The sequence below is a fragment of the Eschrichtius robustus genome, chromosome 9 (assembly GCF_028021215.1).
Source record: "Eschrichtius robustus isolate mEscRob2 chromosome 9, mEscRob2.pri, whole genome shotgun sequence".
Taxonomy (NCBI): Eukaryota; Metazoa; Chordata; class Mammalia; order Artiodactyla; family Eschrichtiidae; genus Eschrichtius; species Eschrichtius robustus.
Genome location: NC_090832.1, coordinates 27,039,562 through 27,051,722, shown reverse-complemented (window position 1 = coordinate 27,051,722; position 12,161 = coordinate 27,039,562). Strand labels below are relative to the sequence as shown.

Sequence of the window (12,161 nt, the reverse complement as noted above, 5' to 3'; positions counted from 1 at the left end):
CACTTGAAAGTGTTGTTTAAATTTGTAATTTTGCAAATTTTTCATTTTGGAAGCTGCTGGCAACAAGCTGGCTGGAAATATGGGACTTAGGAAAAGCAAACACATTCTATTTGCCAATGGCCACTAAGCATGTGTAACCAAGGCAAGCTTATTACAGAAAGGAACAGTTAGCTGCAGTGTAAAGGCAGAGCATTTGAAAGTCCTAATCCTTCTTCTCTGCATACTAAAATCAGCAGAGATCAACTGTTAGCTGCTTCATAAGGAAGGGATTTATTTACACGATGTAATTTTTGTCAGTGGGACTGACTGCCTGAGATCTTTTTAACTCATTATTACCTGTGAGTAGGAGAAGGTGCTTGCATTTCAGAAGTTTGTGTGAATCACGTGTCCTCCTCACTTCCTGCCAGGGCTCAGGTATTCACTCTTTGAATAATGGCAGTTCTCAGCCGAGCCAAGGCACGCCCTTCACCGCGGAAACCCAATGAATCAATTGGTCAATAGTTCTTTTCTGTTCAGAATTTTGGGCATAATCAAATCTTGGGAAACTAAGAAGATCAGTAAACAGAATATCATCATAAAATACTTGTTTCCGACTTGCAAGGGAAAATGTCTAAGAGCAATCATCATTCCAAATAGCTTTACCAATGGTACAAAGCTGACACTGGTTATGGAACCTACGAGAATGACACAAAATTCAGGGGCTTTGGGGTACCATTACTGTTTTTCTTAATTAAATATACACACATTGGAGGATATATAATACATATGTGCAGTTTAAAGAAGAATAATCAAAGGAATACACTGTTTCTACCATGTTTAAGGCGACTGTTACTAATTCCGCTGAAGTTCCCCTGAGCTCCGTGCACTCCCATCCCCTTCAGTCCACGGGGGGGAATCCCTGATCCTAAACTTCGTGTTAATCATTTCCTTGCCTTTCTTTATAGTTTTACCATGTATATATGACTAGTGTTTAATTTTGTATTTCTTGAGATGTTATGTAAATGGATTTATCCTCTGTATATTCTCTAGAAATCACTCTTTTTGCTCAACACGCCTGTGAGATCCACTCAGGTTGCCATGTGGACGTGTTGAGTTTTCTTCCGCTAATAGATAGATAAACACACTCATTTTGTGTCAGGCACTCTTCTAAGAACTTTCAATATATTGATTCCTTTAAACACCCCACAACCCTAAGAGATAGGGATAATTATTATCCTTATTTCACAGATGAGGGAAGTTGGTCCCAAAAGGTTAAATAAATTGCCTAAGGTAATGTGGATGAAAAATGTCGCCTGCCATATCCTGACGATGCACGCTGAGGTGCTTCAGGATGGAGAAAAGCAGGACATTGGCCATAGATAGTTAAGGTGTATATCAAAGGAATGATTTCAATGAGCCCAGACTCTTGCATCTTCCCAGACATGGAAAAGCACTAAATTCATTAACTTGATATGTCTGGTTTTCTTGAATTAGCAGTAGTCTTTTGATGTTCTGATTGATGGTGTTTTGGGTTTTTTTAAATTTTTATTTTATATCGGAGCATAGTTGATTAATAACGTTGTGTTAGTGTCAGGTGTACAACATTGATTCAGTTACACATATACATGTATCTATTCTTTTTCAAATTCTTTTCCCATTTAGGTTATTACAGAACATTGAGCAGTGTTCAATAGATTGGGATAGATTGGGAGTTTGGGATTGACATGTACACATTGCTATATTTAAACTAGATAACCAATAAAGAATTACTGTATAGCCCAGGGAACTGCTCAATAGTCTATGACTGATGTTTTTTTTGCAAAAACTCTTATATAGCCTGGCTCTTCTCTTACCTCTTCGGAACAGTCTATCAGAGTTATGTAAGAGACTGCCTCCTGGGCTTCAGTCCTAAGAAGGTCTGCCGAATAAAATATAATTCTCACCTTTTAGGTTGTGCAATTTTTTTCAGTAGACAGTCCATATATCCCTTTGTTAGTCAAATGCTGCCAAATTCTTTTAAAAGCACAAAGTTGACAAACTTAATGAAGATCCAATATCCCATGCCTCCTTTTGGGGGGGGGTTGGGATTAAAATTCCCACTGATTTTTTTCCCCTCACATCAAATGTTCTGAAGCGTCTGCATTTCAGATCAATTTCAGGTTGGGGAAGAATGCACTTGAGGAGAAGGAAGAATAATATGTAAACTATCTTAACTCTATGAGACCTCTAAAAGCATTGGCTAATTCATACGTCCCACAAAAGTCAGTTCCAGGGACAGGCAAATGGCAGATGGTAGTTATCCCCAGCACTGTTCATTGTCTCAGTGGCCGGGGAGTGAAAACACAAACACGAGCCATATGTCCATCGTCTGAATTGGTGGGAAGCCTCCAAATACCACTTAATCTAGAGAACGACAGATTGAGATGTCAAAAAGAAATCTGTTGAGGAAGTAAGGGAGAAAATACCTCATCTGTTTCCAAATTTAGCAAAGTGCCAGAGACAGGGTTTTAGGGAAACCCATGAAGAGGCAGCCTTGCCTGAGGACAGAAGGAGACTCCTTCAACCGGCACCAACACAACGTTACCCCTCCCGGAAGGGAGCCTTGGATGAAGCAATGCTTTCAGAGCCTTAACCTGCCATCTTGACTGGCATTCAGAAATGAAAACCACCTGGAAGATTTGTTACAGTCCAAAACTAGTAAAGTACAAAAGAAATCTTGTGGCTGCCATAGGCAAAGGAATCTGGAGGAAAATCAGTGATAAACATGAATGTTTATCCAGGATTTACAGTGAAAGCCAAGATTGCCTTCAAGGATCTGTCACTGAAGATCCTGAAGACCTTTAGAGGAGAGATGGAAGGTGGTCAAAACTAAGCACAGGGGAGTCCAACACCCTCAAAGGGAAGATAAACGACCATCTAATAGTCATCCAGCCACTCTGCAGAGGCAGTGATTTCCAGGAAATAACATTTTGGAGAGGTTCAGTTTTCTTTAAAGGATTCCTATCACTTTGCTCTTAATAATGCCAACTTTTGGTTGCTGTTTGACTAAAAAAGTTTTAAAGCATTAAGTTTAGAAAAAATAATTCATCACCTGTCATTTCAGTAGTTCTAGTTTGAATAAGATTGGTGCTTCATAAAGTTAATCTAAGTATAGTTAAGACAGTTATATATTTTCGAGTGAATGAAAAGAGCGAGTTATAAAAGTTCAGTAGGATCCCTCTTTTGAGGAAAAATAGATACCTAAATGTATTGAAAGTGTCTGGAAAATTCTACACCAGGGTTTATCAATGTGGGCACTATTGACATTTTTGGCCAGATAACTCTTTGCTGTGGGGGGCTACCCCGGGCATCGTAGGATATGGAAGAGTATTCTTGGCCTCTCCCCACTAGATGCCAGCAGCACCCTCTCTCTAGAGTTGTGACAACCAAAAATGTCTCCAGATATCGCCAGGTGTCCCATCGGGGACAAAATCACCCCCAGCTGAGAATCATTTCTCTACCCTAAGATGTGTACAGTGGTTAAATCTGGGTGGGAGTATTACAGGTAATTTTAATTTTCCCCCCTTTATCTCTAGTTAGTTTGTAATGAATATGTGTACATTTATTTTCTACAGAAAAAAATAAAATCTAGTCTTAAAATACCCACAACCATTGCACTATTTATTTATTTAGATTTTAAAATATTCTAAGTTTATTGGCTGAACTGCAGCTAGCCAATAGGCTGCTTGAAACTAAGCAGTAATATATCTTGCTGGTAATTTGTGTGTAGTCACACTCTTCTTTTTTAAATTTAAAATTTTTTTATTTATTTATTTTTTAATTTAATTTTTATTTCATATTGGGGTATAGTTGATTTAGAATGTTGTGCTAGCTTCAGGTGTACAGCAAAGTAATTCAGTTATACATATACATATGATTTCTTTTTCAGATTCTTACCCCATATAGGCTATTATAGAATATTGAGTACAGTTCCCTGTGCTATATAGTAGGTCCTTGTTGATTACCTATTTTATATATAGTAGTGCGTATCTGTTAATCCCAAACTTCTAATTTATTGTATTATTTATTAAAAAATTATAGGCACATGTTCTTGAGCAAAGTCTTTGAAAAACCGTGGATAGAAGATTTATGGAAGATATAATGTGGGGAACCACAAAGGAAATAGAAAAAGTTCTTTCCAAGGTAATTTAGCAAAAATTCATCTCAAGATGTGGGATGGCAGTGTGTGGGCCAGAAAGAATTTGATTTATGACCCAGGTGCACTGAGCCATACTGATGGAGCCCTCTACTTGATGTTCTCATTAGATTTACCATGCTGCACAGACTTGCACCCTGGGCTGTACAAATAGTCTTTCCCTGCACTGATTTCCTTTGAGTTGAGCTCAGCCTGGGCGCACCCGATCTTCCCCATGTTGTAGGCTGAGGGGACAAATGTCCCTCTTCTCCTACTTCCTTCCCATGTGCAAGATGAGGCACTAGGTTTCACTCACTTTGTAGTAGGGGGTATTTTTTTAATTAATTAATTAATTAATTAATTTTTGGCTGTCTTGGGTCTTCGTTTCTGTGCGAGGGCTTTCTCTAGTTGCGGCAAGCGGGGGCCACTCTTCATCGTGGTGCGCAGGCCTCTCACTATCGCGGCCTCTCTTGTTGCGGAGCACAGGCTCCAGACGCGCAGGCTCAGTAGTTGTGGCACACGGGCTTAGTTGCTCTGCAGCATGTGGGATCTTCCCAGACCAGGGCTCGAACCCGTGTCCCCTGCATTGGCAGGCAGATTCTCAACCACTGCGCCACCAGGGAAGCCCAGTAGGGGGTATTTTTATTCACCCAGTTGTTTGGAATTTATGGGGTATGGACATAGAGCCGCTAGCAGACATTCTCATGTGGAAAAATCACCTGTGGAAGAGGTATGTAAAATCCTAAAACTGATGAACAGCTAGTGAAAGGATGAAGGTGCCGGTCAAAGATTCTGAAACCTCAACTTCCCAGCTCCACTGGGACCTCAGGCCTAGGGATGGAATCTAACGAGGCCCCAGAGGATGACTTCTCGGAGCTGCTGAGGCTCTGGCCACAGAGGCGACAGGAAGCATGACGGCTGTTGCTCACAAAGATAGACTGCATCGAAGAATGTGCCACCTTCCCCCCACAAGACATACCTACTGTACACTCACGTTTGAATTTATATATATATCTGCGTGCATTATGTATGTTGCAAAGTACTAAAGAAACAAAATTTTACAAAGGCTCAATACTTCTGATATGCTTAGAATGATAAGAGATGTGAAAGCAACTCAGAATTAGATTCCCTTTTACAAAACCACAGATGGATTTCAATCTGAAGGCATAAAGTAGGAAGCAAATTACTCTTGTACTTTTAGGTAAGGGAAACAAAGAGAGACAAACTCTGCCTTCGAATCAAAATAGTCATATGCCTAAATGGCTTCTTTTCCTGGTGCTAAGCACATACTCTGGCAGTTAATAATGATAACAAACACATAGCACTTGCTATGTGCCAGGCACCGTTCTAAATGCCTTCTATGTTCTAACGCTTTTTCATCCTCAAAGTAACCCTAAGGTTGTTGTTATTCTCCCTACAATGAGGACATTGTAGGACATAGTAGATGCTCAGGAAGTATTTTGTGAATGAAATGAATAAGCCAAACAATCATCAATCATTTTATTTTCTTTTTGCTCTTAATAGAAACTCATTCTTTCCCACTCCTGAATTTCCTTTATAGTAGTAATAAATTTGTTCTTCAAAACTGGCTGTTTTGAAGCAAATGGTGAAGGAGATGGGAACAGTTAGTGGAAATTAGCTAGGGTAGTATTGTTTTATGATATACGTTCGTTCCCACAGTAAATTATGTCAAAATTTTAATACACTCTCTCGTACATATTTATTTAATAATAAATTTGTTCTTCAAAATTAGCAGAATCATTTTTACAAAGATTTAGAAGAACAGAACACTCTGGTTAATAGAATTATGCTCTAAATTAAATCACTAGATCAGAAGCTGTTTGGATTTGTGGACAATCTCAAAAGACCATGACTTCAGAATCCATCTCTCCTACCAGGGTTGTCTGTCTGTGCCAAGAATATAAATAAGAAAATACGGATGATATCTGTTTCCTGAAAGAGCATCAATGGATCATGAGCTCATGATTAAAGCAAACATATGCTAAGGTAAATCATATGAAATTGTTGTCTCTGCAGGTCAAAAACAGTCAAATATCAACAATTTTATATGGTTCAACTTAACAGATTCTGTCATATTTTAATACAATGTGACTATCGAATTTAATTTTCTAAGCAAATGATGAAGGAGATGGGAAAGTTACTGGACTTTAACTAGGGTGGTATTGTTTTATGATATACTTTCATTCCCACAGTAAATTATGTCAAATACACTCTCCCTTACATATAAACTCAACTTATTTCTTTTGCATGTCTTTATTTATTGATTTTAAGATTATGTAGATATGGGATATTCATTCACACATATTCCAAGGAATCTCTAAGGCACTGCTCATTCAAATAGAATATTTAATATTATAATAGTAACAGTGATTCAGCTACTAAACATGTTCTAGTTTATAGACTATCTAAATATCTTTTGAAAAACACATTTCCAGAAATAAATGTACTGTTCTATTATAAAATGTGGCATTTTTTTTTCAGGTTAATTCCCTAGCAAAAAGCCTCTACTAGTTATTGAGAGGACATTTTTAAATAAATTTATTTTATTTATTTATTTTTGGCTGCCTCGGGTCTTTGTTGCAGTGCGTGGGCTTTCTCTAGCTGCAGCGAGCGGGCGCTACTCTTGGTTGTGGTGCGCAGGTCTCTCATTGCGGTGGCTTCTCTTGTTGTGGAGCACGGGCTCTAGGCACGCAGGCTTCAGTAGTTGTGGCACGTGGGCTCAGTAGATGTGGCTTGCGGGCTCTAGAGCGCAGGCTCAGTAGTTGTGGCGCACGGGCTTAGTGGCTCCATGGCATGTGGGATCTTCCCGGACCAGGGCTCGAACCTGTGTCCCCTGCATTGGCAGGCGGATTCCCAACCACTGTGCCACCAGGGAAGGCAAGAGGACATTTTCTGACTATAAACTAATAACAATAATTTATGTTTACACTCCAGAACTTCTCCTAAAGTATTAATATGGCCACTTAAAGAAGCCCAAAGCATATGACATCAAGATCTGTGCCTGATTTATTCACTCTGAACATGGATTATTATGATTGAACAGTGGGTTAGGTCTTTAAATGTGACCACTTCCCACCCACTTAGCGGTATTTGCATGTTTTAAGTATCTCATCATTCTGGCAATAAACCAAATTCTAAAAAAGTAGCACTTATACAATGAATGGTCTTCATGAAGTATTTTTTACAGTGCTATACACTTGGTAAGAGCCCAGAAAATAATTGTACAAGTGCTTGTTAGAAAATCATAAATACAGAGGCCACAGTACACCCACCGGAATAAATTCTGCATCCAAGTTGGCCAACATTTTTGAATACTTACTGGGTACAAAGAGGGTCAGCCACTGCACTCTGGGTGCCCACCATCAGTGTGTGAGACCCACACGCACAACCCAACCACCCACAGGAGGCGGAATGAAACAAGTGCTATGAAAGTAGAAGAAATAAGTAATTCTCACTGACACAGAAATCTGAGTAAACTTCTGTCTCTGGTACTTTATCGTTCGGTCACTTATCTGTTTGCACTCACGTGTTTTGTAACAGTAGTGGTCTGGCAAAAGGAAGTGTGAGTGTTAGTCTCCCATTTGTACATATAATCCCCATTCCTCCATAAATTGCATGAGATAGGCTTCATGCTCCTCCAGTGTCTTGTCTGGAGCCTGATCCTGGTAGAGTCTAGATAAGAGGCCCTCCTCCTTGAGTCCCTCAGACTCAGGATGCTTACATCTCTCTGAGTCAGGTTCAAAGCTGGATAATGAAGGTATACACAGCCTGCCAGTCTGAGGGTCCCAATCGACCAGTGTGGTCGATGGTTCTGCCTCTGGCCCCTCCTCTGTGTCCACACGCCCCTGCGGCAGGTGGTCCAAGTCTCTGAGCTGAGGGGTATATGAATATGGTAGTGTTTGTGGACCCAAGTCTGCTAAAGTTGCCTGTTGCTCAGATAACCTTCCTTGTAGGGACACTTCCTCCTGCGAATTGAACTCCTGACCTCCAGGCCCCACAGAAATGTCGCTAGTTCTTATGTCACATTCATATTCGATGACTGCTTTATCTGTGGCCATTGTTCTGCTGGGTGGCTCTTGCTGGGTTAAGGAAGTCCCTCTGGTGCTTTTCTCAGAGTCATACACAATGTCCACCACATGTGAAGCATACCCCAGGTGTTTCACCTCCACTTCCTCCTGATGGGGCTCCCGGTCCTCACTGGGCTCATTCAGGTCTGATGCGTCGTTGCTTTTTTCTATTACACTTATATCCTTATGAGAAGTTTTAGAATCCTCCAAAATACTGAGGGTGATAAAGTTAATCACAATTTTTTCAGCAGGTACAAAGACTCTTTTGTCAAATTCATTTCCATAAATCAAAACCTATAGAGAGAGTAGAGAATGGTTTTCACCTTTTCACTTTAGAGAGACGTTAAAAACAGCTGTTAGATCACTAATCATTAGAGAAATGCAAATCAAAACTACAATGAGGTATCACCTCACACCAGTCAGAGTGGCCATCACCAAAACATCTACAAACAATAAATGCTGGAGAGGGTGTGGAGAAAAGGGAACCCTCTTGCACTGTTGGTGGGAATGTAAATTGATACAGCCACTATGGAGAACAGTATGGAGGTTCCTTAAAAAACTAAAAATAGAACTACCATACGACCCAGCAATCCCGCTACTGGGCATAGACCCTGAGAAAACCATAATTCAAAAAGAGTCATGTACCACAGTGTTCATTGCAGCTCTATTTACAATAGCCAGGACATGGAAGCAACCTAAGTGTCCATCGACAGATGAATGGATAAAGAAGATGTGGCACATATATACAATGGACTATCACTCAGCCATAAAAAGAAACGAAATTGAGTTATTTGTAGTGAGGCGGATGGACCTAGAGTCTGTCATACAGAGTGAAGTAAGTCAGAAAGAGAAAAACAAATAGCGTATGTTAACACATATATATGGAATCTAAAAAAAACAAAAAAAAGGTTCTGAAGAACCTAGGGGCAGGACAGGAATAAAGACACAGACGTAGAGAATGGACTTGAGGACACGAGGAGGGGGACGAGTAAGGTGGGACGAAGTGAGAGAGTGACATGGACACATATACACTACCAAACGCAAAACAGATAGCTAGTGGGAAGCAGCCGCATAGCACAGGGAGATCAGCCTGGTGCTTTGTGACCACCTAGAGGGGTGGGATAGGGAAGGTGGGAGGGAGAAGCAAGAGGGAGGAGACATGGGGATGTATGTATATGTGTATGTATAGCTGATTCGCTTTGTTATAAAGCACAAACAGACACACCATTGTAGGGCAACTGTGCTCCAGTAAAGCTGTTAAAAAAACAAACAAACAAACAAAAACCAGCTGTTAGAATTTATACTGTCCCCAGATAGTTGTAAAGGCCTATTCTTACCAACTCATGGAAGTGAAAGTTATGTTTGGAATATGAGGGGAAACTCCCTCACCTGGAGGCAAGGGACCCAAGATGCACGAAATGCATATGGCAGTGAAAAGTGGTTCCCTGAGTGGTCCTGATCCAGTCCAAGGATCGGGGTGTGACTCCCTCTTCCTCTAACTGGCTGAGGGAATTCAGGGGGCTTATTTAATTTCTTGAGCCTCCTTTTTTTAATTCTGTAAAATCAGAATTTCTGCTGTGTCAGGAGTGGTGAAGACTGAGAGTTTTTGAAATTGCTTTATTAATTACAGTTTACCATGTGTTCATCAATAAGCCATCCTCTGGGCTACCAGCTCTTTTTTGCATATACTCTGGACAGGAAATGTGGAAGGGCATGAAAACTAGGTGTAAAAAGAGAAATAAGCACATGAATAGAGATGGTTTTACTTACTTCCCCCATACACCAAACTAATCATGCTATAATAGGGCCCAAAACGGAAATTCATCTGCCAATTTATAGCAGATGAGTTATGTTACAATTCTCATTGTCCACCCAATGATGCGATTTCATTTAACTACAAAATGGGAACTTCAGCATCTTTCTTTTACAAAAATTTGGGTTTCAAAAAGTCACAGGCTGTCAGTTCTCCTGTGCTTTTTCCTCCTAGGAAAGGTCTCCCTACATCATTAAAAAGCTAACTCTGAAACCTAAATGAAGGCAGAATAATAGAAACATTTAAAAACAGAACAGGAATGCATGTATGTATCGTGTACATGTGAACACATATTTTGATAATTTCCAAAGAAATAATTTTTGATTGTTAAATTATGCTCAGCCTTGGGAAACCTCCAGTACATGGTCCAGAAGCATAAGGTTTGTTCCTTCTTTTACTTTCTTGCTTCTCCTTGCTGTGAACGATTAAGTCCTGGCTGCTTTCCCCCTAAATGTGTTTCCATTCCGTGTCTGTCTCCAGCCCTACATCCCCCTCTCCTCTTTTAGACTCTCATCTTCTCTCTCCTGGACAACTCCCACAGTCTCCTAGCTGGGTTTGTTTGTTTGTTTGTTTGTTTGTTTGTTTCTAGTCTTCCTCCCCCTAAAGTTGTCTTTAACACTATCCAGTTGTATCTAAAACTCAATATTGATCATAATGATCCCAACTCAAAACCCTACAGAGTTTTGCAAACACAATGAAGCCCAAGGTCCTTCGAATAACTCCCCACTTCTCCCATTACCTGGCCTTACCCCCCACCCTCCAGTCTCTTCTTTCATAGCTTCTCATCAGGAACCTTATGGTTTTGCAAAATTATATGGTTTCCCAAACATCCTCCTACCTTTGCCCCTGCGGTTTCTCCCACTTGAGGTAGGTGCCCTAACTCTTACTGAACTTTCATGACCAAGCCCAGGCATGAAACTCCTCCTCCTCCACGTAGGGTGCCAGCCCCCTTCCTGTACCCGCAAGAGTCCCTAGAACCCACTTTCATCTTAGTCTTCACATATCCTTTAAAACGTCTAGTCCCCAACTAGACTTAAGCCTCTGGAGGGGCAGGGATCATGACAATTTATCTGTGTACCTCAAGACCTAGTCTGATCTGTTCCATAAATATAAAATCTTTGTCAAAGTTAAGGAATCTTTCTCTTTGGTTATGTTAATGAGTTAGTCTAGTACAGAGAGTGTTTTTAATTCATCAACTCTTTAACTTGAAACTCACTGTGCCCATAAAAGGAACGGTATCTGTTCTAGAACCCCCTTTTCTATCTTCCTGGGGTTGTTATAAACCCTCCTACCACTCTAGGCACTCACCAGATTTGCTGGGTGTTTCTCTTTGCTGACATGGGTATATCTGTACATGGAGTAGCACATCACAGAAAAAATAAACACAGTAACAGATATGGGCAAAACATAGCAGAGGATGATTTTAACCTTCAGTGTTGATGTTTGATCTGTAAAAAGAAAAGTGGGGTGGGGTAGACAGTTGTGATTTGGTGTGGTGGGAAAACACTGGTAACATCAAGAGGCTTTGGAGAGATCAGTTACTTTTAGGAATTCAGTTTTCTCATTTATAAATTGAGAAGCTTGAGCTAAATGTTAGAAGGGATCTCAGAATTCTTACTCTCTCTGACAATTAGGTGGTCTTAAGGAATCATCTGGACTTGTCTCCAACCTTTACAGCAAGGATGCCTTAACAACCCAAGTCAGAAGATATTCCAACATTTTATATCTGGCTATGAGATTCATGCTGGTTCTTCTATTTGCAGGAAAGTGTGCCTGATACTCAAGCAACTCACAGCACTTCAAACCAAACAACAAAACCTTCTTGTGAAGATCCCATTAAGGTGCCCCACATTTCCATGCCCCTCATTCGACTCAACCTTTTCCATATATTCAGGACCTTGCCACGAATGTATGGCGTCATCTTCTGTGTGACAAACAGAACCATCCTTACACAGTTGGCCTGGCTTTCTGGTAGGTCTGGAGCTTGGGGATGTGTGGAGAGGCGGCTGAATTGGTGTGTGCTGAGAATGGCAGTAACTCCCTCCGTGGTCCTGCTGTGCCGTAGGGTCATAATGAGTTTAAAAGTCCAGGGGCTTCCCTGGTGGCG

General features: G+C 40.6%; 1 protein-coding gene across 2 annotated transcripts in view; it reads right to left on the bottom strand.

Moving 5' to 3' along the window:
- Positions 1 to 7,335: 7,335 nt before the first annotated feature.
- The window catches only part of IL20RA (interleukin 20 receptor subunit alpha), a 35,648-nt gene continuing 30,822 nt past the window's right edge, over positions 7,336 to 12,161 (bottom strand). For both annotated transcript variants that reach the window (XM_068551366.1, XM_068551367.1), the window contains exons 6-7: positions 11,363 to 11,502; positions 7,336 to 8,535 (exon numbers count right to left, since the gene is read on the bottom strand). In XM_068551366.1, coding sequence (XP_068407467.1) covers positions 7,744 to 8,535; positions 11,363 to 11,502 — 932 coding nt within the window. In that variant the 3' untranslated portion in view covers positions 7,336 to 7,743. The remainder of the gene's footprint in view (positions 8,536 to 11,362; positions 11,503 to 12,161) is intronic.